The 25,878-nt window shown below is 44.8% G+C and overlaps 1 protein-coding gene across 2 annotated transcripts in view; it reads right to left on the minus strand.

The window, feature by feature from the left end:
* Positions 1 to 11,446: 11,446 nt before the first annotated feature.
* The window catches only part of LOC121000825 (cathelicidin-related peptide Oh-Cath-like), a 107,907-nt gene continuing 93,475 nt past the window's right edge, over positions 11,447 to 25,878 (minus strand). The window contains exons 3-4 of one of the 2 annotated variants that reach the window (XM_040431501.1): positions 20,070 to 20,141; positions 11,447 to 11,591 (exon numbers count right to left, since the gene is read on the minus strand). In XM_040431501.1, coding sequence (XP_040287435.1) covers positions 11,451 to 11,591; positions 20,070 to 20,141 — 213 coding nt within the window. In that variant the 3' untranslated portion in view covers positions 11,447 to 11,450. The remainder of the gene's footprint in view (positions 11,592 to 20,069; positions 20,142 to 25,878) is intronic. The other variant, XM_040431502.1, reaches the window with a different exon arrangement.

A 25,878-nucleotide genomic window follows, 5' to 3' on the forward strand; every position in this document is an offset into this window, starting at 1 on the left:
GAAAGAGCTGTAATAACTGTAAGTGGGGAGGGGATAGCTGGGGTAAAGTAACAGCTGTAATAACTGTAAGTGGGGGAGGGGATAGCTGGGGTAAAGTAACAGCTGTAATACCTGTAAGTGGGGAGGGGATAGCTGGGGTAAAGTAACAGCTGTAATAACTGTAAGTGGGGGAGGGGATAGCTGGGGTAAAGTAACAGCTGTAATACCTGTAAGTGGGGGAGGGGATAGCTGGGGTAAAGTAACAGCTGTAATAACTGTAAGTGGGGGAGGGGATAGCTGGGGTAAAGTAATAACTGTAATACCTGTAATTGGGGGAGGGGATAGCTGGGGTAAAGTAATAACTGTAATACCTGTAAGTGGGGGAGGGGATAGCTGGGGTAAAGTAACAGCTGTAATAACTGTAAGTGGGGGAGGGGATAGCTGGGGTAAAGTAACAGCTGTAATACCTGTAAGTGGGGGAGGGGATAGCTGGGGTAAAGTAACAGCTGTAATAACTGTAAGTGGGGGAGGGGATAGCTGGGGTAAAGTAATAACTGTAATACCTGTAATTGGGGGAGGGGATAGCTGGGGTAAAGTAATAACTGTAATACCTGTAAGTGGGGGAGGGGATAGCTGGGGTAAAGTAACAGCTGTAATAACTGTAAGTGGGGGAGGGGATAGCTGGGGTAAAGTAACAGCTGTAATAACTGTAAATGGAGAAGGGGATTGCTGGGGTAAATTCACAGCCATCAACAATCACTCCCTCCTTATTATAGTTATCAACATTAGAGATGAGCAAAGTTTTAAAAAATTTGATTTGGTCGCTTCGTCAAATGTGTCCCCCTAATTTGCTTTGATCCAAATTAATTTGTCCCAAAGCATGTTAAATCTATAGGGAGAATCTATCCTGGTGTACATCACTGTGCATTGCAGCAACATGCATAGCTCGTCCTTTCTGGTAGAGAAACAGTTACTGTTTCTCTTAGGCCTCATGCACACGGACGTTTTTTTTCACGGTCCGCAAAAACGGGGTCCGTAGGTCCGTGATCCGTGACCGTTTTTTCGTCCGTGGGTCTTCCTTGATTTTTGGAGGATCCACGGACATGAAAAAAAAGTCGATTTGGTGTCCGCCTGGCCGTGCGGAGCCAAACGGATCCGTCCTGAATTACAATGCAAGTCAATGGGGACGGATCCGTTTGACGTTGACACAATATGGTGCCATTTCAAACGGATCCGTCCCTCATTGACTTTCAATGTAAAGTCTGGAGTCCCTTTTATACCATCGGATCTGAGTTTTCTCCAATCCGATGGTATATTTTAACTTGAAGCGTCCCAATCACCATGGGAACGCCTCTATGTTAGAATATACTGTCGGATATGAGTTAGATCATGAAACCTCATTTCCGACAGTATATTCTAACACAGAGGCGTTCCCATGGTGATGGGGACGCTTCTAGTTAGAATATACTACAAACTGTGTACATGACTGCCCCCTGCTGCCTAGCAGCATCCGATCTCTTACAGGGGGCCGTGATCAGCACAATTAACCCCTCAGGTGCCGCATCTGAAGGGGTTAATTGTACTATCATATCCCCCTGTAAGAGATCAGGGCTGCCAGGCAGCAGGGGGCAGACCCCCCCCTCCCCAGTTTGAATATCATTGGTGGCCAGTGTGGCCCCCCCTTCCTCCCTCTATTGTAATAATTCGTTGGTGGCCAGTGTGCGCCCCCCCGCCCCCCCTTCCTCCCTCTATTGTAATAAATCGTTGGTGGCACAGTGTGCGCCCCCCCCGCCCCCCCCTTCCTCCCTCTATTGTAATAAATCGTTGGTGGCACAGTGTGCGCCCCCCCCTTCCTCCCTCTATTGTAATAAATCGTTGGTGGCACAGTGTGCGCCACCCATCGGCCCCCCCCTCCCTCTATAGCATTAACAACATTGGTGGCCAGTGTGCGGCCTCCCATCTCCCCCCCCCAATCATTGGTGGCAGCGGGTTACTAGCAATAGTACAATAGTAAAAGATTCATACTTACCTGGGAGCTGCGATGTTCGTGTCCGGCCGGGAGCTCCTCCTACTGGTAAGTGACAGTTCATTTAGCAATGCGCCGCACAGACCTGTCACTTACCAGTAGGTGGAGCTCCCGGCCGGACACGAACATCGCAGCAGCCAGCAGCAGGTAAGTATGAATCTTCAACTATTGTACTATTGATAAGTAACCATGGCAACCAGGACTGTAGTAGCGTCCTGGTTGCCATGGTTACCGATCGGAGCCCCAGCGATTAAACTGGGACTCCGATCGGAACTCCGCTGCCACCAATGATGGGGGGGGAGATGGGAGGCCGCACACTGGCCACCAATGTTGTTAATGTTATAGAGGGAGGGGGGGGCCGATGGGGGGCGCACACTGTGCCACCAACAAATTATTACAATAGAGGGAGGGGGGGCCGCACTGGCCACCAACCTATTATTACAATAGAGGGGGGGGGAACCGCACTGGCCACCAATGATATTCAAACTGGGGAGGGGGGGGGAGGGTCTGCCCCCTGCTGCCTGGCAGCCCTGATCTCTTACAGGTGGACATGATAGTACAATTAACCCCTTCAGGTGCCGCACCTGAAGGGGTTAATTGTGCTGATCACGGCCCCCTGTAAGAGATCGGGTGCTGCCAGGCAGCAGGGGGCCGTCTTGTACACAGTTTGTAGTGTATTCTAACTAGAAGCGTCCCCATCACCATGGGAACGCTTCTATGTTAGAATATACTGTCGGATCTGAGTTTTCACGAAGTGAAAACTTAGATCTGAAAAAGCTTTTATGCAGACAGATCTTTGGATCCGTCTGTATTAAAGTAACCTACGGCCACGGATCACGGACACAGATGCCAATCTTGTGTGCATCCGTGTTCTTTCACGGACCCATTGACTTGAATGGGTCCGTGAACCGTTGTCCGTCAAAAAAATAGGACAGGTCATATTTTTTTGACGGACAGGATACACGGATCACGGTCTCGGCTGCAAAATGGTGCATTTTCCGATTTTTCCACGGACCCATTGAAAGTCAATGGGTCCGCGAAAAAAAAAAGGAAAACGGCACAACGGCCACGGATGCACACAACGGTCGTGTGCATGAGGCCTTACTGTGCTCTTTGCCTCACTTTGTGGTTTATACTTCTTCCCGGATTGTCACATAGTATAAGGTACGAGGACATGCAATCGTCTACCACAAAGATCTTTACATGGGCATAGCAGTCAGGGAGAGCTCTAGGGGTTTTATAGGGCTCACCCATATGCTCCTTAGTTTGGGATCAAGTCAGTCGGATGTTTATTTATTTATAAGTTCCAGCTTTCTGCAACACCATCCGTGACACTCACACGGTCTGAACCACTGTAGGCCTAAAGTAAATATTTCTTTGCCCAAAATGGCTGTATTTCAAATGGCTGTATTTCAATTGCCTGATTCAAACCCCTGTATGTAGAGGGAGTATCTCACACGGTCTGAACCAGTGTAGGCCTGAAGTAAATATATCTTTGCACACAATGGCTGTATTTCAAATGGCTATATTTCAAATCCCTGAATCAAACTCATGTATGTATAGGGTGTATATCACAGGGCCTGAACCAGTGTAGGTCTGAATTAAATATTGGTGCACCAAATGGCGGTATTTAAAATCTCTGAATGTAACCCAAATGTATTAAGGGTGTATCTCACAATGACATCTGCATCAAAGGCTGCCAACAAAATTTTTTGTGCCCAAACGTGTTTGTTTAACAACTGAATTTGACAGCAGTATATAAGCCTGTAATTTCACACGTGCTGATGTTGCAAGACCTGAAAATAGTGTTTTTTGTCAAAAAAGTGTGTTTTTCAAACAGCAGAAAATGATGGGTGTATTTCTAGCTTAAATTGCACACTGACTAATCAAGATGTAGATTGCCAAAATTGAGTTTTTTTGGTAACAGAAATATGAAATATGTATATATTAAACTTGAATTTAACACTCGCAGAACAGGAAAATACTGTTTTTTGAAAAAAAAAGTCTGTTTTTCAAACCGCAGAAAATGATGGGTGTATTTCTACCTTAAATTGCACACTGACTAATCCAGATGTTGTATATTGCCAAAATTGAGTTTTTTTGGTAACAGAATATGAAAGCTGTATATATTACGGTAAACTTGAATTTAACACTTGCAGATATGGGAAATACAGTTTTTTGAAAAAATTGTGTGTTTTTCAAACCCCAGAAAATTATGGCTGTATTTCTTCCTTAAATTGCACACTGACTAATCCAGATGTTGTAGATTGCCCAAAAAAATGGTGATTTGCAATGTCCCAAAAGCTCAGATGCAGTGCTGGTGCACTGAGCATGCATAACATGGCCGCCGCCGCCCACCTAACTAACAGAATTATAAAAGTTATTATTTTTTGGTCAATGGCCTCAGGACAGGGTAAGACGATTGTGTCCTGCACCCACACAACTATTTCTAGGTAGATCGCTGAGTTAGATTCTCTCCCTGAAATCACCAGCAGCATCCTCTCCCTACACTAGTAACAGCAGAGTGACGTGCAGCGCTACATGACCCAAGCTTATATAGAGGCTGGGTCACATGCTGCTCTGGCCAATCACAGCCATGCCATTAGTAGGCATGGCTGTGATGGCTTCTAATGTCAGATAGTTAACCGCTTGTTGATTGGATGCTGTGCAGCCTTTCAAAAAGCGCCAAGAAAGCACCGAACACTGACACCAACATTTCCGTAAAAGTTCGGGTCCGGGGTCCAAAAATCCTAAAGTACGGTACGAACTCGAGCTTTACATTTCGGGTTCGCTCAACCCTACCTGTAATATTATTACACTCCAGAAACACATCCAGGCCCCTCTTGAATTCCTTTATTGTACTCACCATCACCACCTCCTCAGGCAGAGAGCTCCATAGTCTCACTGCTCTTACCGTAAAGAATCCTCTTCTATGTTTGTGTAGAAACCTTCTTTCCTCCAGACGCAGAGGATGTCCCCTCGTCACAGTCACAGTCCTGGGGATAAATAGATGACGGGATAGATCTCTGTACTGACCCCTGATATATTTATACATAGTAATTAGATCTCCCCTCAGTCGTCTTTTTTCTAACGTGAATAACCCTAATGCTGATAATCTTTCAAGGTACTGTAGTTGCCCCATTCCAGTTATTACTTTAGTTGCCCTCCTCTGGACCCTCTCCAGCTCTGCTATGTCTGCCTTGTTCACAGGAGCCCAGAACTGTACACAGTCCTCCATGTGTGGTCTGACTAGTGATGTGTAAAGTGGCAGGACTATTCATGTATTAGAGAATATCCAAATCGCACATCCTCATTCCTATACTTCTGATATGGCAACTGTTTTCAAATTTCAGCATGATAAAACATGGCCATACAGCACTATTATCAATCATTTGCTGTGCACTATTAGGAGGCATTAGTATACAGTTTGATCAAAGAGCATAGGCCCACTTACCGCGACAAGGTTGAATACAATTTATATACTTTACTCTATCCCCCCCCCCCTCTGAATCAGCACTTCTCCCCATGTGGCTCAGGTGCTTTTAATTAGCAGAAGTCTGCAAAGGATCCATAAATTCCTACCACATCTCACGGCGCCGCGCCAAAGTTAGAGTAGGTCCCCACTTAAAAGAGGCAACCTTGTCGCGGTAAGTGGGCCTATGCTCTTTGATCAAACTGTATACTAATGCCTCCTAATAGTGCACAGCAAATGATTGATAATAGTGCTGTATGGCCATGTTTTATCATGCTGAAATTTGAAAACAGTTGTCATATCAGAAGTATAGGAATGAGGATGTGCGATTTGGATTTTCTCTTATACATGAAGTGGTAGGACTATGTTCTCATCACCGCCATCTATGCCCCTTTTGATGCAACCCATTATCTTATTGGCCTTGGCAGCAGCTGCCTGACACTGGTTTCTGCAGCTTAGTTTGCTGTTTATTAAAATTCCTAGGTCCTTTTCCATGTCAGTGTTACCGAGTGTTTTACCATTTAGTATGTACGGGTGACTTGCATTATTCCTTCCCATGTGCGAAACTTTACATTTGTCAGTGTTAAACCTCATCTGCCACTTATCTGCCCAAGCCTCCAATCTATCCTGATCCATCTGTAGCAGCATACTGTCCTCTATAGTATATATACATATACAGTATACTGTCCTCTGTAGTGTGTGTGTGTATATATACACTGCTCAAAAAAATAAAGGGAACACTTAGGCTACTTTCACACTAGCGTTCGGAGCGGATCCGTCTGATGTTTCATCAGACGGATCCGCTCCGATAATGCAGACGTTTGCATCCGTTCAGAACGGATCCGTCTGCATTATACCTTAGAAAATTTTCTAAGTCTGAAAGTTGTCTGAGCGGATCCGTTCAGACTTTACATTGAAAGTCAATGGGGAACGGATCCGCTTGAAGATTGAGCCATATGGTGTCATCTTCAAGCGGATCCGTCCCCATTCACTTCCATTATAAGTCTGGATGGATCCGCTCGCCTCCGCACGGCCAGGCGGACACCCGAACGCTGCAAGCAGCGTTCAGGTGTCCGCTCACTGAGCGGAGCGGAGGCTGAGCGCTGGCAGGCGGATGCATTCTCAGTGGATCCGCCTCCACTGAGAATGCATTGGGGCCGGACGGCTGCATTCAGGACCGCTCGTGAGCCCCTTCAAACGGAGCGCACGAGCGGACACCTGAACGCAGGTGTGAAAGTAGCCTTAAACAACACAATGTAACTCCAAGTCAATGACACTTCTGTGAAATCAAACTGTCCACTTAGGAAGCAACACTGAGTGACAATCAATTTCACATGCTGTTGTGCAAATGGGATAGACAAGAGGTGGAAATTATAGGCAATTAGCAAGACACCCCCAATAAAGGAGTGGTTCTGCAGGTGGTGACCACAGACCACTTCTCAGTTCCTATGCTTCCTGGCTGATGTTTTGGTCACTTTTGAATGCTGGCGGTGCTTTCACTCTAGTGGTAGCATGAGACGGAGTCTACAACCCACACAAGTGGCTCAGGTAGTGCAGCTTATCCAGGATGGCACATCAATGCGAGCTGTGGCAAGAAGGTTTGCTGTGTCTGTCAGCGTAGTGTCCAGAGCATGGAGGCGCTACCAGGAGACAGGCCAGTACATCAGGAGACGTGGAGGAGGCCGTAGGAGGGCAACAACCCAGCAGCAGGACCGCTACCTCCGCCTTTGTGCAAGGAGGAACAGGAGGAGCACTGCCAGAGCCCTGCAAAATGACCTCCAGCAGGCCACAAATGTGCATGTGTCTGCTCAAACGGTCAGAAACAGACTCCATGAGGGTGATATGAGGGCCCGACGTCCACAGGTGGGGGCTGTGCTTACAGCCCAACACCGTGCAGGACGTTTGGCATTTGGCAGAGAACACCAAGATTGGCAAATTTGCCACTGGCGCCCTGTGCTCTTCACAGAGGAAAGCAGGTTCACACTGAGCACATGTGACAGACGTGACAGAGTCTGGAGACTCCGTGGAGAAAGTTCTGCTGCCTGCAACATCCTCCAGCATGACCGGTTTGGCATTGGGTCAGTAATGGAGTGGGGTGGCATTTCTTTGGAGGGCCGCACAGCCCTCCATGTGCTCGCCAGAGGTAGCCTGACTGCCATTAGGTACCGAGATGAGATCCTCAGACCCCTTGTGAGACCATATGCTGGTGCGGTTGGCCCTGGGTTCCTCCTAATGCCAGACAATGCTAGACCTCATGTGGCTGGAGTGTGTCAGCAGTTCCTGCAAGATGAAGGCATTGATGCTATGGACTGGCCCGCCCGTTCCCCAGACCTGAATCCAATTGAGCACATCTGGGACATCATGTCTCACTCTATCCACCAACGTCACGTTGCACCACAGACTGTCCAGGAGTTGGCAGATGCTTTAGTCCAGGTCTGGGAGGAGATCCCTCAGGAGACCATCCGCCACCTCATCAGGAGCATGCACAGGCGTTGTAGGGAGGTCATACAGGCACGTGGAGGCCACACACACTACTGAGCCTCATTTTGACTTGTTTTAAGGACATTACATCAAAGTTGGATCAGCCTGTAGTGTGTTTTTCCACTTTAATTTTGAGTGTGACTCCAAATCCAGACCTCCATGGGTTGAAAAATTTGATTTCCATTTTTTTATTTTTGTGTGATTTTGTTGTCAGCACATTCAACTATGTAAAGAACAAAGTATTTCAGAAGAATATTTAATTAACTCAGATCTAGGATGTGTTATTTTTGTGTTCCCTTTATTTTTTTGAGCAGTGTATATATATATATATATATATATATACAGTATACTGTCCCCTGTAGTGTGTATATATTTATAGTATACTACCCTCTGTAGTATATATACATTATACTGTCCTCTGTAGTATATATACAGTATACTGTCCTCTTCCGTGTCAATTACTTTACACAGTTTAGTGTCATCTGCAAAAATTGATATTTTACTGTGCAAGCCTTTTACAAGATCATTAAAAAATATATTGAAGAGGATAGGGCCCAATACTGACCCCTGAGGTACCCCACTAGTGACAGTGACCCCTCCAGTACTGACCCCTGTGGTACCCCACTAGTGACAGTGACCCAATCTGAGTGTGTACCACTAATAAGCACCCTCTGTTTTCTATCCCTCAGCCAGTTACTCACCCACATACAGACGTTTTCTCCCAGTCCGAGCATTCTCATTTTATATACTAACCTTTTATGCGGTACAGTGTCAAATGCTTTGGAGAAGTCCAGATATACGACATCCATTGATTCGCCGCTGTCAAGTCTAGAACTTACCTCCTCATAGAAACTGATTAAATTAGTTTGACATGACCGATCCCTCATGAAGCCATGCTGATATGGCGTTATTTGCTTATTTTCCTTGAGGTGCTCCAAGATAGCATCTCTTAAAAAACCTTCAAACAGTTTACCCACGACAGATGTTAGACTTACCAGCCTTTTGTTTCCAGGCTCTGTTTTTGCACCCTTTTTGAATATTGGCACCACATTTGCTATGCGCCAATCCTGTGGAACACTCCCTGTCAGTAGAGAGACCTTTTTCATCAAGTTACTAGAGGACATCAGCGTGGCCATGTGGAAAATCTGTGGGAAGAAGGTTAAGCGTGGCCAGGGTGCCAATGTTAGCGCCATAGCTCTGCGTCAACACATGCAGCGTCTTTATAAGGTGGCCTGGGAAAACTGTGGCGCTAATGTAGTGGTACGGCCTGATGTAGTGGCCCACATCCCTTCTCCAGCAGTCAAGGCTCCACCACCTCGGCAGAAGGGAGCTGTGTTTCCTTCCCATCATCTACTGGTCCAGATGCGCCTGCTCCTCCTTCTCCTACTCCCCGGCATTCTATTCATTAGCAAATGATCCCAGATGTGATTGCAAATAGACAACAGTATGTGTGCACTTATCCAATGGCGCAGAAGCTGAACGTGCTCCTGGCCAAGTTGCTGGTGCTGCAGTCCCTCTCTTTTCATGTGGTTGACTCTGCAAATTTCAGAGATTTGATGGCTTATGCCGAGCCAAGGTGGAGAGTCCCAAGCCATCATTGCATCTCCAAAAAGGCAGTACCAGCCCTGCACACGTACTTTGAGCAGATGGTGGGCCACTCCTTGAGCCTGTCGGTGTTTGTTAAAGTGCATGGCAGCGCCGACGTGTGGAGCTGTAACTACGGTCACGGACAATATATGTACTTTACGGCACACTGGGTAAATGTGTTTCCTGCCCAGCCACATCAGCAATTTGGCCATTGCATTCTCAATATGTGAGTCCTGCGCCAATGTCCTCCACTGTCTTCTGATCCTCCACCTTGTCCTCAGCGGACGGCGGCCGTAAACGATTTCTTGATGATGCAGGTGAACAGGAGCACTCCTCTGTGTAACTTTGACGTTAGCTAGTGGCAGCTCATGCGTGACACCTGCCATTTGCTCAGGCCCTTTGAGGAGGCCACTTTATTTGTCAGTCATCAGGACTACGGGATGAACAACGTCATTCCACTCCTTCACGTCCTCGAGCAGATGCTGATAAATCTGGCTGGCCAGGGGACAGGAGATGTGGTGCCTACATCTCATAGCCACCTGAGCCCTGCGGGGGATTCTGAGCCCTGTGGGGGATGAACTGATAAAGGAGAAGGACATTCACACACAAGCACACACATACAGAAATGGGTGGTTTATCTGTACAAGTGACAGGAGAGGAGAAGGAGAAGCTGGAGGGTGATGAGGAGGACCAGGCGGAATACCCTGACACAATGTGACAGTATGCAGTGGAGATTGAGACAGGGAGTACCTGTGGTTGGATCTCGGCTGAATTCCTGGTGCTTCCATAGCCTCTTTGAAGTTAAGTCTTTCCTTTCCCTTTTTGTATTTTGTTTGGGTTCTGTGTGTTGCATTTCCCTATTGTTTGAATTAGGCCTGAAACAGACTCCTGTTCTTCCTTCCTTTTGGAAGAACAGGTAGTCTTGTCCCTGCCATTAGTACCAGGGTCCTATAGGGCTATATAGGACTATAGGTATTCCTGTGTATAAACACACCTACCTCTGGGGTCTGTTCATACTGGTAGTCAGGCAGGATTTTGGTTAGGGTTTTCACTAGGAGGTGTCCATCTTCTTTTCCTAGGTTCTTTATACTTGACGCTAACATTGACCAGTAAGGCTGAGTTCACACTTTAGTTATTTGGTCAGTTTTTGTCTCATAACTGACCAAATAAGTGAAGTGCGAAGTGATTCTAAGAGTGACGCCTGTCATCTGCATGTCATACTGACGCACAGTAACTCTTTGACTACCAGAACGGACTCGCTATACATGTTTCTGCAAGGCACAGTGTTCCACACCACTATACAGGCTCTCTGCAGCCAGGAAATAGCGCTTCATCACAATTAATTTGAATCAAATTCGGCGAAGAATCTAAATCGAATGTTTTTAAGACTTCGCTCATCTGTAGTTATCATCATCAGCATAATTCCCTCTCCTAATCATCCTGATTACTATCGTCATCCTCACTCTCCTCTAACACACTTACCATCATCTTTTCTTCCATTAATCTCATTCCTCCTCCTCCTCCTCAGCATCATCCACCTTATCATCATCTTCCTTATCATCACACCTTATATTTACCATCGTAATTATTTCCCTCTTCATTCATCATCCTCACCATGACTTTCCAGGAAGTAACCACACAGTGTTATTTGTTGCTACGTTTATTTGTAACATTGTATCCATTCAGAACGTTCCACAGACAGAACATGGCTGATCTCATAGCAAGCTGAAACTCCTGAAATCTCTCCTCCACAGACCAGAGTGAAGATGGGAGAGGTCAGGAGAAGTAAGGAGGGATTCGCAATGTGCCACCTCGCACCTCATAATAATAACTAGTAAAGCTTTATAACAGTAATGTGCTTGTCATAAGCCACAATCTCAGATCTCGTTCCACCGTTGAATCTCGTTACACCCACATGTAGTTAGGTCTGTTTTGTTTTTTATCGGTTAAGCGAACGCCGATAACAGTATTACCTCCTGTTAGCCGCGGCCTGCAGGACCTCCCCCTGCATGGTCTCCTTCTGCTGGACCGCTTCACACTGACCTCCTGGAAGAGAACAGAACAAGCATGAGACACATCATACATAACGTAAACAGATTTATTAATCTTAAAGGAATATTCCAGAAAGCAGCGTCCACCAGATCTTCCTCACCTTTCTGCTCTCTTTACCCATTTTATACCTGTATTCCCTGGGTCCTGTCTCCCCACAGCTCTTCTCCTGCATACTAGTCATGTCCCACTCCCCTACATAGGACACGTTATCCCCCTTCCCCCGTGCACACACTTCTCCCTGCTCTTGTATTATCGTGCAGCAGGAGTAAAGCGTACGTCACCGGGCCTGGATCCTGAACAACAGAGGAAGAGGAGGAGCAGATAGAGACCAGATCATTGGAGTGTCTTCTGCTGGGTCCTCCTATTTCTCCACAGCAAAGGTTTGTGAATGTTAAAGGGACAGGGGACAGGAGTAAAACCCCGGAGTGTTGTTACCATTACTACACCCTGCTACTGTCTCTAATGGGCTAACATAAATGCCATCCTGTATACTTCTTTCCAGGTCCTTTACATTGTGCATTTATGTGATTGTTACACAACTGTTATTACATGTAATGTGCCTGGTTCACCAGCAGGTGGCAGCATATATGGCAGAAAGAGAGAGAGAAAGATACTTAGATAGAATGGAACTCACCATTCCATTCCTTCCCCTTTGGGCAGAAGAGGGCCAGTCCTGCCTTCTACCAGAAGGGAGGGGCAGCAGTTCCAGTTTATTCCGGTTCTAGTCTACACAGGGAAGTGTAAGCCTGGGCACAGTCACAGCCAGACGTGCTTATAACAGCCAGTGCATGTTCGGCTAGGCTTGCCATGAAATCATATGTATGGAAGATATAGCAACCAGAGGAAAGTGTTCTTCGGTTGCCAAAAAATATATCAGCCAAAGGAAATTGTTCTTCGGCTAGAGCAGGAGCCACCAAAGGGAAGTAGCTTGTAGAGCACCCGGACTCCATGCTAATTTATTTTACTGAGTGTCAGGAGGAGAATAACCGCCAAAGGCATCCCAATTCAAGGATATCAGAACTGACCAAAAGTCCAGTAACCAGACCTAAACAGAGTTTAGCAAAGCAGAGAGAACGAAAGCAGAGTTATTAGGCAGCCTATCAGCCCATCATAGAAAGAGAGAAAGCAGAGTTATCAAGTTTGCCTGCCAGTTTATGCCAAAGCCTGCTGGAACCATGGGAAAGTCTGAATGTTAGAAAAGCCTAAATAGTGTCTGGAATCAAATGTATCCAAGTAAAGCTGCTGTTAAAATTTACCAAGGTCTGGACTCAAGTTATTCTTCATCCCGTAACTCAACTATTCCGCTTTATTTGCTTTGAAGCTTAAGCCTGGGGTCCTGCTGTATCCAGGTAGGAGCACCGTGACACATACAGGCCGCACTATACCACTTGGCATTTCCTACTAAACCTGGGACAAGATAGGGCCCTGGGGGGTGGCACGTTGCACATGTCCATCAAAAGTGTCATATCACATATTAACAGCCTAAATGTGAATATTCTATGGTATTGTTTTACAAAAATCGTTTGGTTTTCTTGATATAATGCTTTTCATTTCTTCCTAGTATTCTATTTTCTGTCCTAGCTCCTTTAACAACTTCTTTATTTGGACTTTTAGCACTGTAGACGGTTTAACTTAACTCTGTCAGTGAGGCCATCACTGTGACCAGCGAGGGAAGGGGATAAGTGACTCTATTACAGCATCATACATTATATTACTCCATACAATGCCCTTCTGTGGACATCTTCATCTAGGCCTATCAAGAGAAAAATAGAGCTGTCATACTGTCCCCCCAATTCCAACAATTTTCATGAGGATTACCCTTCAGATAACAGGTTCTCCTCACTGCAGTAGCAAATTGCCAATAATTACTACACAGAGAGGTCTTATCACATGATTTCATTGCTTTAGAAAAAAAATATTTAGTGTTTGATTGTCAAAGGTATAGTACTGCCAAAATGTAAAGAAAAAATACAGCCAAAAATTCTCCAAAAAATAAAAAGTACTTTATGAGTGATACTTAAAAACGTACCCCATTCTGATGAAAGTGTCTCTTTAAAGGGGTTGTCTCAGTTCAAACATTGATTGCATATGCCACCAATGTAAGATAGGCGCGGGTCCCACCTTTGAGACCCGAACCCAGGGGTGCACCTAGCCTTTGTGCTGCCTGAGGCGAAGAATGAAATCGCGCCCAACCCCTAAAGCCGGACTATTAAAGACATACTGTGATACAGTTGAATATAGAGAGATATTCCTACAGCCCCCACTTGTCTCTAGGTCTTGCCGCCTGAGGCAATCGCCTCACCTGGCCTCTTTGGTGGTGCACCCCTGACCAACCTATAGTATCTCTAGAACAGAGTGCCCAAAGTGAAGGAGAGTGCCATTGCTCTACTATTTTAAGCACTCCCTTGAGTGAACAGAAGGCGGGTGTGTACGTGCAGTGCGCTCTTGCTTACAATAAAAGCTCCGTTCTAGAGATAGGTGCGGGACCCAGAGGTGGATATACATCTATCTGACATTGGTGGCGGATCTTAGTAATAGTGTTGATCACGAATATTCGAATTGCGAATTTTTTGGGAATATCGTCACTTCGAGAATTTGTGAATATTTAGAATATAGTGTGTGGCAATGTGAACATTGAGGTGTGGTTTCCCCAGGTTCCAGTCCGGGATTTGAGGCATGCTCATGTCCAGGGATCCTATTTAATCCTGCTACTGGATCTTGGGTGTGGCTCACTCTGGAGAGTCTGTGTGGTCTCAGCTGGGCAAGGCTGAGGGGCCACGAGGCTGGGAGATAGCCTGGAGTTGGGGGGACTACTGAGCCCCAATCACCCACAAGAAGCAGTGAACTAGAGACAGTGGGCGTACTGTGCTCTGTACAGCCAGGAGGCTGTGGGACATTGGCTGACAAAGCCGCACGAGTTCACAGGGTGTGAACTGTGACCTAGGTGAGTCAGGAAACTCTGTGCCTAGCCGGGCAAGTGTTTGTTATTTTATGTGGATGTCACATGTGTTAGGTGAAGCTGCGACTTCATGATGACCTATATTGGCTGGAGTGTAAAATAAATGCACTGTTTGGACCTGAAACCTGGTGTCCTAAAGTCGTATCTGTGAGATTGACCCCCGAATAAGAGGCGATCCCTTACAAGTGATATATATTCGTAATTTTGAATATTCGAGATTTTTTTTAAATCACTACACATGATCCCTTCCTGCTTCTAGCTTGTGGGCCAATGAGAAGGCTGCAACATCTTTGACTTTAGGTGTAGTGTTGATTGCGTATTTTCATTATGCGAATTTTCGTAATGCTAATTTTTATCGCAAATTTTTAAATTGACAATTTCCGCACTCTAGAAAATAATGACTGAATATAACTAGAGTTAAGCGAACCTGAACGTACCGAACTTTAGGGTTTTCGGCACCCAGACCCGAACCCGAACATTTACGTAAAAGTTCGGGTTCGGTGTTCCGGGATTTTTTTTGGCGCTTTTTGAAAGGCTGCACGGCAGCCAATCAACAAGCGTCATACTACTTGCCCCAAAAGGCCATTACAGCCATGCCTACTATTGGCATGGCTGTGATTGGCCAACTGCAGCATGTGACCCAGCCTCTATTTAAGTTGGAGTCACGTAGCGCCGCCCGTCACTCTGCTCGGATTAGTGTAGGGAGAGGCTGCAGCTGTTGTGAGGGAGAGATCAGGGAGGAATCTTGTCAAGAACTGGTTTATGTACTCAGCGATCTGCAGGAAAAGTGTTTTGTGGGTGCAGTGCACAATTTTTTTAAGCCTGGCCTCAGCCAACTACTGCTGAAAACGAACTTTTTTTTTCTTCAGTTAGTCAATATCAATACATGATCGCCAGCCATTTTATGCAACGATAGTGCACCAGAACAGGCTATCTGCTTGTCTGCAAGTCCAGAAATATAGCTTTGGCATACTGGGGTGAAAAAACCCTCTATATACTGCACATCTGGGATTAGACAAGCATAAGTGACTGTCACATTTAGGCCAGAAATACGACTTTTTGGTTAGGGTGAAAAAAACCTTTAATATACTGCACATCTAGATTAGACAAGCATAAGAGACTGTCACATTTAGGACAGAAATACATCTTTTTGCTTACTGGGGTGAGAAATCCCTCTGATATACTGCACATCTGGGATAAGACAAGCATAAATCACTGTCTCATTTAGGCCAGAAATATATCTTTTTGCTTACTGGGGTGAAAAATCCCTCTGATATACTGTACATCTGGGATAAGACGTGCATAAGTGAGTGTCATATTTAGGCCACAAATACCGCTGTCATATAGAGATTTCAAAAAAAATAATTGAGTGCAATAGCCTACATCAGGGTTTATATTGACGGTTAATTATTTTTAACAGACTTAACCACTTTTTACTTTGCTTTGTGAACGCTAAGTATGAGGCAAACATCTAATAAGGGACGCGGTCATGGTCGTGGTGGTGGTGTTGGTGGAGCCTCTGGTGCAGGGAGAGGACGTGGCCGTTCTGCCACAGCTACACATCCTACTGAACCTACTACCTCAGGTCCCAGTAGTCGCCAGAATCTACAGCGATATTTGGTCGGGCCTAATGCCATTCTAAGGATGGTAAGGCCTGAGCAAGTACAGGCGCTAGTCAATTGGGTGGCCGACAGTGGATCCAGCACGTTCACATTATCCCCCATCCAGTCTTCTGCAGAAAGTGCATCAGGCTGTCACATCACCGCCGTGCATATCAGGGAAACTGTATGAGCCTCAAGTCATGCAGCAGTCTCTTATGCTGTTTGAAGACTCTGCTGGCAGGGTTTCCCAAGGGCATCCACCTAGCCCTTCCCCAGGGGTGGAAGACATAGAATGCACTGACGCACAACCACTTATGTTTCCTGATGATGAGGACATGGGAATACCACCTCAGCACGTCTCTGATGATGACAAAACACAGGTGCCAACTGCTGCGTCTTTCTGCAGTGTGCAGACCGAAAAGGAGGTCAGGGATCAAGACTGGGTGGAAGATGATTCAGGGGACGATGAGGTCCTAGACCCCACATGGAATGAAGGTCGTGCCACTGACTTTCAGAGTTCGGAGGAAGATGCAGTGGTGAGACCGAGCCAACAGCGTAGCAAAAGAGGGAGCAGTGGGCAAAAGCAGAACACCCGCCGCCAAGAGAGTCCGCCTGCTACTGACCACCGTCACCAGGGACCGAGCACCCCAAAGGCAGCTTCAAGGAGTTCCCTGGCGTGGCAGTTCTTTACACAATGTGCTGACGACAAGACACGAGTGGTTTGCACGCTGTGCCATCAGAGCCTGAAGCGAGGCATTAACGTTCTGAACCTTAGCACAACCTGCATGACCAGGCATCTACATGCGAGACACGGGCTGCAGTGGAGTAAGCACCTTCAAAACCAAGAACAGAAGCGTTCAGCTCTCCATCTCACAAACCTTTGAGAGAAAGCGTAAATTCCCACCTAGCCACCCTCGATCCCTGGCCCTGAATGCCAGCATTTCTAAACTGCTGGCCTTTGAACTGCTGTCATTCAGGCTGGTGGAGACGGACAGCTTCAAACAGCTCATGTCGCTTGCTGTCCCACAGTATGTTGTTCCCAGCCGCCACTACTTCTCCAGGAGAGCCGTGCCTTCCCTGCACAACCAAGTATCCGATAAAATCAAGTGTGCACTGCGCAACGCCATCTGTGGCAAGGTCCACCTAACCACAGATACGTGGACCAGAAAGCACGGCCAGGGACGCTATATCTCCCTAACTGCACACTGGGTAAATGTAGTGGCGGCTGGGCCCCAGGCGGAGAGCTGTTTGGTGCACGTCCTTCCGCCGCCAAGGATCGCAGGGCATCATTCTTTGCCTCCTGTTGCCACCTCCTCATCTAGTCAGCGACACACCTTCACCACCAACTTCAGCACAGCACGGGGTAAACGTCAGCAGGCCATTCTGAAACTGATGTGTTTGAGGGACAGCCCCACTTCACCACCAATGACTGGGCCTCCATGCGAGACCTGTGTGCCCTGCAGTGGCGTACCTACCATATAGGCAGACCACGCAGCTGCTATGGGGCCCATGGCATGGGGGGGCCCGGAGCGCATGGAAGGCCCCGCCCCCTACATCTGCAGACAGTTTATCGGGCATTGAGGAAGCACGCCCACTTGTCCTCCGTTCAGTCCTGGCCGGGCCCTGCTTGCTTCCTCTATGCACTGGTGCGTGGCTGGGGGGATACCGAGGACAGCTTGTCCTTACCTCTCACTTGACGCCGGGGGACAAGTGGAAAGCAGAAGGCGAAGGCAGGGGAGGAGGAAGAGGTCGCCAACACAGCTGTGTCAGCGCCAGCACCTCAGAAGGCAGGGTTAGCATGGCCGACATGTGGAAAAGCTTTGTCACCTCGACGCAACAACCGGCCCCAACTGCTGATATGGAGCGTGTTAGCAGGAGACAGCATTTGAACAACATGGTGGAACAGTACCTGTGCACACGACTACACGTACTGACTGATGGTTCTGTCCCATTCAACTTCTGGGTCTCCAAATTGTCCACATGGCCAGAGCTTGCCCTGTATGCCTTGGAGGTGCTGGCCTGCAGCCAGTGTACTCTCTGAACGTGTATTCAGCACGGCAGGAGGCGTCATTACAGACAGACGCAGCCGCCTGTCCACAGCCAACGTGGACAAGCTCACGTTCATTAAAATGAACCAGGCATGGATCCCTCAGGATTTGTCTGTACCTTGTGCAGAATAGACATTTATACCACCATCAAACATACATTCTTGTACTCAAGTCAAGTGCAATGATTCTTTGTTTTCTTTTTTTTTTTTTTTCCCCAATATTTTGGGGGCTACCTACCCCAATAAAAAAAAAAAAAAAACATTGTTGGCTACCTCCTCCTCCTCCATCGCTGCCTCCACCTACAACACCACATTCACCGCCTCCTCAACCTCCGACTCCATATCCACCTCCTTCTCTGAGTTGCAGGTTAATAATTTGTAATTTTTAGTTATTTTATTTCATTTTAAGTCATTTCCCTATCCACATTTGTTTGCAGAGCAGTTGCCATGCTCTTAAGCACATTTTACTGTCTTTTACATCCCTCTAGCTATTTCAAGGACTATTTTAGAGCCATTTTAATTAAAAAAAAAGTGCCAATTTTAGTGCCCTAAATTGAAAATATTCTTATTTTCAATTGTTGGGTGACATTTTAAAATTTTTGGCGTATACAAACCCCTGCTGTGCCTGGGTGACAGGGGCCTAAATCTCTCAAAATCCTCTGTTCTATTGCTGGTTGACATGAACCCCCTTTTGCCGTGAATGAACCCCTGCTCTGCATTGCTGACAGGGAACTAAATTTAGTGAAAACATCTGTCACTGATTGGAAGATGCGCGACTACAAGCGCACACTGATGATGGCATTCCCACCTGACAGCGGGGGACAAGTGGAAGCACAAGGCGAAGGCAGAGGAGGAGGAAGAGGTCGCCAACGCAGCTGGGGCACCACCAGCACCTGAGAAGGCAGGGTTAGCATGGCCAAAATGTGATAAAGCTTTGTCAGCCTTGGAGGTGCTGACCTGCCCTGCAGCCAGTGTATAGTGTGAACGTGTGTTTGACACGGCAGAGAGCATTATCACAGGCCGCAGCCAATGTGGACAAGCTTACCTTTATTAAAATGAACCAGGCATGGATCCCAGAGGACTTGTCTGTACCTTGTGCAGAATAGACATTTATACCAGCCTCAACCATCCATTCTTGTACTCAAGTGCACTTATTCTTTGTTTTATTTTGTTATATGTCCCAATATTTTGGGGGATACCCCAATTTAAAAATAAAAAATTACACAAATCAGTGTTGGCTACCTATTCCTCCTTCACCGCCGCTTCCACCTACACCGCCACGACAACCTACACCGCCACATCCACCCATCCACCGCCTCCTCAACCTCCTACTCCTAGATCCAGATTGTTATTTTTGATTTTTCTGTATTTTATGTTATTTTATGTTATTTCCCTATCCACATTTGTTTGCAGAACAGTTGCCATGCTCTTAAGCACATTTTCATGCCTTTTGCAGCCCTCTAGCCCTTTCCAGGACTATTTTAGAGCCATTTTAGTGCCCAAAAGTTCTGGTCCCCATTGACTTCAATGGGGTTCGGGGTCAAGTTCGGGTCCCGAACCCGAACTTTTTTTTCAAGTTCGACCGAACCTGCTGAACCCGAATATCCAGGTGTCCGCTCAACTCTAAATATAATGAATTCTCGAATTCGCAAATATATGGCGAATATTCGCCCAAATATTCATGAAATATCACGAATTTGAATATTGCCCCTGCCGCTCATCGCTACTTAGTAATATGCCACCAATGATTGCACTGAGACAACCCCGTTTATGGGGATCTGAATCCACAAGAAAAGATGCGGGGGACTTCTCAGTAGCCAGGATAATATTACAGGACGGGAGGCGCTATCTGTACAGTGTCCTACCTTGTTCAGACTGGTGCACATTATATCCTCAGGATCCTCATCACCCAAATCCAGAGAACAGATCTTTACATCCTGCAGGACACAAACATAAGGGTCATCATCTACAGGGAAGAATCACTAATCATCACAACTATATACCACATGTGAGATAAAAAGAAAAGCATGAAATACAGTAAGTGTATACCGCAGATTATATACATGTACAGTCACTAATATATGGAACGATCACTGCCCCAGTATTTATTACTGATTCTGATATCTGTATGGCAGTTATATTCTTGTACATAGGAGCAGTATTATAGTAGTTATATTCTTGTCCATAGGAGCAGTATTATAGTAGTTATATTCTTGTCCATAGGAGCAGTATTATAGTAGTTATAGTCTTGTACATAGGAGCAGTATTATAGTAGTTATATTCCTGTACATAGGAGGCAGTATTATAGTAGTTATATTCTTGTACATAGGAGGCAGTATTATAGTAGTTATATTCTTGTACATAGGAGGCAGTATTATAGTAGTTATATTCTTGTACATAGGAGGCAGTATTATAGTAGTTATATTCCTGTACATAGGAGCAGTATTATAGTAGTTCTATTCTTGTACATAGAAGCAGTATTATAGTAGTTCTATTCTTGTACATAGGAGCAGTATTATAGTAGTTATATTCTTGTACATAGAAGCAGTATTATAGTAGTTATATTCTTGTACATAGAAGCAGTATTATAGTAGTTATATTCTTGAACATAGGAGCAGTATTATAGTAGTTATATTCTTGTACATAGGAGCAGTATTATAGTAGTTATATTCTTGTACATAGAAGCAGTATTATAGTAGTTATATTCTTGTACATAGAAGCAGTATTATAGTAGTTATATTCTTGTACATAGAAGCAGTATTATAGTAGTTATATTCTTGTACATAGGAGGTAGTATTATAGTAGTTATATTCCTGTACATAGGAGCAGTATTATAGTAGTTATATTCTTGTACATAGGAGCAGTATTATAGTAGTTCTATTCTTGTACATAGGAGCAGTATTATAGTAGTTATATTCTTGTACATAGAAGCAGTATTATAGTAGTTATATTCTTGTACATAGAAGCAGTATTATAGTAGTTATATTCTTGTACATAGGAGCAGTATTATAGTAGTTATATTCTTGTACATAGAAGCAGTATTATAGTAGTTATATTCGTGAACATAGGAGCAGTATTATAGTAGTTATATTCTTGTACATAGGAGCAGTATTATAGTAGTTATATTCTTGTACATAGGAGCAGTATTATAGTAGTTATAGTCTTGTACATAGGAGCAGTATTATAGTAGTTATATTCTTGTACATAGGAGCAGTATTATAGTAGTTATATTCTTGTACATAGGAGGCAGTATTATAGTAGTTATATTCTTGTACATAGGAGGCAGTATTATAGTAGTTATATTCTTGTACATAGGAGCAGTATTATAGTAGTTATATTCTTGTACATAGAAGCAGTATTATAGTAGTTCTATTCTTGTACATAGGAGCAGTATTATAGTAGTTATATTCTTGTACATAGAAGCAGTATTATAGTAGTTATATTCTTGTACATAGAAGCAGTATTATAGTAGTTATATTCTTGTACATAGGAGCAGTATTATAGTAGTTATATTCTTGTACATAGGAGCAGTATTATAGTAGTTATATTCTTGTACATAGAAGCAGTATTATAGTAGTTATATTCTTGTACATAGGAGCAGTATTATAGTAGTTATATTCTTGTACATAGGAGCAGTATTATAGTAGTTATATTCTTGTACATAGAAGCAGTATTATAGTAGTTATATTCTTGTACATAGGAGCAGTATTATAGTAGTTATATTCTTGTACATAGGAGCAGCATTATAGTAGTTATATTCTTGTACATAGGAGCAGTATTATAGTAGTTATATTCTTGTATATAGGAGGCAGTATTATAATAGTTATATTCTTGTACATTGGAGCAGTATTATAGTAGTTATATTCTTGTATATAGGAGGCAGTATTATAATAGTTATATTCTTGTACATAGGAGCAGTATTATAGTAGTTATATTCTTGTACATAGGAGCAGTATTATAGTAGTTATATTCTTGTACATAGGAGCAGTATTATAGTAGTTATATTCTTGTATATAGGAGGCAGTATTATAGTAGTTATATTCCTGTACATAGGAGGCAGTATTATAGTAGTTATATTCTTGTACATAGGAGCAGTATTATAGTAGTTCTATTCTTGTACAAATGAGCAGTATTATAGTAGTTATATTCTTGTACATAGGAGCAGTATTATAGTAGTTATAGTCTTGTACATAGGAGCAGTATTATAGTAGTTATAGTCTTGTACATAGGAGCAGTATTATAGTAGTTATAGTCTTGTACATAGGAGCGGTATTATAGTAGTTATATTCTTGTACATAGAAGGCAGTATTATAGTAGTTATATTCTTGTACATAGGAGCAGTATTATAGTAGTTATATTCTTGTACATAGAAGGCAGTATTATAGTAGTTATATTATTGTACATAGGAGGCAATTTTTATTGGTATAAAACAAACATAAATTCAGAAATACTTTTTCATCATAATAAATCAGACTTTTTCATCATTCAGTATAAATTATACATGTTCATCAGAAAATAAAATGCATATTAACTGTAACTTAAAGCACATTTTAGCTAAAGCAGAAAAAGAAGAAAAGTAAAATAAAATAAGAAAACAAACACAGTTACACCGTACACTTGAACTGTCAGTCTAGATGGACGTTCCTCCATAGTTTTATATTTTCCCCTTTTTTCCTGACCTCTAATGATCGGATCCACCTGAGTTCTGACATGATGAGGGTTATAGCTGTGGTATGATGGAATGGTTCGTTATGGATGGACACTCGGGTTCTGGTTTGCCAGTGGTAATATTTGATGACGGTGATTATCAGATACATGGTCCCCCGGTCGATGTTATTCACATGAGATGTGACACCATAAATAATTTCTGGGTATTTTAGGGACTGTAATGATGGGATTTTTAGCTTGGCGGATATGTCATGCCAGATTGTCCGCCCACCCCAGCACTCTGATATAAAATGGAGCATAGTCTCCTCCTGCTGACAACCTAAGGGACACATGCGGTCTGACACACTGAGGAATTTTAGATTCCCCCTGACAAAGAGTTTTCCCTGCAATGAGAGCCAGCCAATATCACAGAACTTAGGGGCAGCCTTGGTCCATTCAGAAGCCTCAGACTATCCTGTAAGGTTGAGGTTGGACAGTCTGGAAGTGCTAGCTGTAAACAGTAGAAGGTCCTACATACTCTGGAGTATAGATCTTTCCTGGTTTTACTCTCAATGAAAGACTTTTCTATACCCCATTTCTTCAGACATCTTGCACCATAGTCCAGGTACTGGGGGAGGAAGTCACGAGTCAATCGGCCCCTCTTGAGACTGCCGCCTCGCATCCAAGGTTCTGCAAAAGGCAATATCCAATCCCTGATACTATTCACCCACAGGGAGCTGTTATTTGAGTCCAGGTCACCAAAATTAACTTTAAGAAACATGGAGTCAAAGAAAACCCTTGGATTTAACATATCCAGCCCACCCTCTCTCCTCTGTAGGTAGGTGATCCCTCTTTTTACTGGGTTCAACCTGTTCCCCCATAACAGATGGAAGAACAGGCTAAAGAGCCTAGCCGAGAAAGATTCTGGCAAAGGAAAGACGACAGAGATGTACAAGAAGACAGGGACCAGGTAAGTCTTCAGCATAGTAACCCTTTCTCTATAGGTCAGCCTCCAGTTCTTCCATCGCTGAACCTTTATATTTCCGGCATCCAACTTTTCCTTCCAATTTAGTTTGGCATTATCTTCCCTACCAAATTTAACCCCAATGATTTTAATATGGGTGGAGGCCTTCGCAAACTGTGGCAGATCAAAATCAGGGTCAGTATCCGATGTCCAGAAAGCTTGACTCTTCTCAAGGTTGACCAGAGACCCTGAGGCCTCCGAGTAGCTTCTGATGGCTGCCGACAACATCTCCACCTCACGAGGCTCAGATATCACCACAGTCACATCATCCGCGTAGGCAACAACACTCAGGGGCAGGCAATGGGGGACCGGCACCCCCTGAAAATCACACTCCTGCAGTGACCTCAGGAACGGGTCCAAGGCAAACACATACAGCAGTGGACTCAGCGGGCAACCCTGTCTCACCCCAGCCTCAACCCCGAACGTGTCACCCTGCCAACCATTGATTAGAGGAAAGCTCTCAGCCTCTCTGTACAAAGTTCTCAGCCAATCTACAAATTGTCCCGGAATGCCGTACTTTGATAAAGTGGCCCATAGATACTCGTGGTCTACTCTGTCAAAGGCTTTAGCCTGGTCCAGACCTACAACATATCTCCCACACCTCAGAGCTTTACATCTCTCAAACATCTCCCTTATCGAGATGACTGCTCCAGAGATGTTCCGCCCTTTTACTGTGCCGAACTGACAGCCTGCCAACAGTGCCCGGGACAAACAAACTAACCTAGAGAACAGAATTTTTGCCAAAATCTTCCTGTCGACATTCAAGAGGGCAATTGGCCTCCAGTTCTTGATGTCACTAGGCTCTTTCCCTTTAGACAGCAGAATTAACGAGGACACCCTCATGGACGGAGGCATCAGGTGATTTTCTAGACAATTTTTGTACACATCCACGAGGATTGGAGCTAAGTGGTCTCTGAACTTCTTATAAAATTCTGCAGTAATATCGTCTGGACCTGGTGCCTTCTTCAGATGTAATTTATCAATGGCCACTTTAACCTCCTCCACCGTTATTTCTGCTGTTAAAGTAGAAAAGTCCAAATCTCTAGTATCAGGCCCTGGAGTTGCCTCCAAAAATTGGGTCACTTTTTCCTTATCCAAAGCCTTCCTCTGAAACAAGTCAGCATAGTAGCATCTCACCACCCCCAGGATACCCTCCCGAGATTCTTGTAAAACACCCTGGGAGTCAGTGAGACCTGTGATCAGTTTTTTAGCTACGCGCTCCCGGCAGTTCTCAAAGGGATCAGGAGCCCCTAAGGACCCATAATCCCGTTCAGCTACCAGGGAGGTGTACCTGCTGTACTGATACTGCCTTATCTCAGATTTCAGCCGGTCAATCCTTTGTTGGTCATCCCCACCCATCGAATAGAGTGACTCCAATTCTTTGCGCAGTCTCAGATACTGGCCATACTTACTCTTCCCCTTCTTAACTGACAGTCTCTGTAAGAGGGACCTGATCTCCTCCTTGACATCCTCCCACCAGTCAGCCATGTTCTCATAGAAATCCACTCTGTCAAGTTGGTTCTGAAAGAAAGAGTGAATGTATTCCTGGACAGAGCTATCATCTAAAAGACTAGCGTTCAGTTTCCATAGCCCTCTACCAAGATCTGGATGCTTAGTGGCGCCCAAACAAAAGTACAAGGCCAAATGGTCAGAATAAGGGACTGTCTTTTCCCTTCTTTCACTGATGGCTTCAGTAGGACTCACCAGAGCCAGATCTATCCTACTACTGCGTCCTGCACAGGTGTAAGTGAACTTTGGACGCCTACCACCCTGTACAAAAACATCAGACAGGCCGGCATGCAGAATAATGTTGTTTAGGACCTTACAGTCCCTAGTAAGGGGTCTACCACTAGGCCTGTCACTGGTTGTAGTGGTGGCATTAAAGTCTCCAGCCATGATAATAGGAATAGATGTGAATAAGTATGGCTTAACATCATTAAAAAGCTGAGTCCTTTCGCTCACTGTCTGTGGCCCATAGACGTTAATAAGCTGGAGTCTTCTAC

The sequence above is a fragment of the Bufo bufo genome, chromosome 5 (assembly GCF_905171765.1).
Source record: "Bufo bufo chromosome 5, aBufBuf1.1, whole genome shotgun sequence".
Lineage (NCBI taxonomy): Eukaryota > Metazoa > Chordata > Amphibia > Anura > Bufonidae > Bufo > Bufo bufo.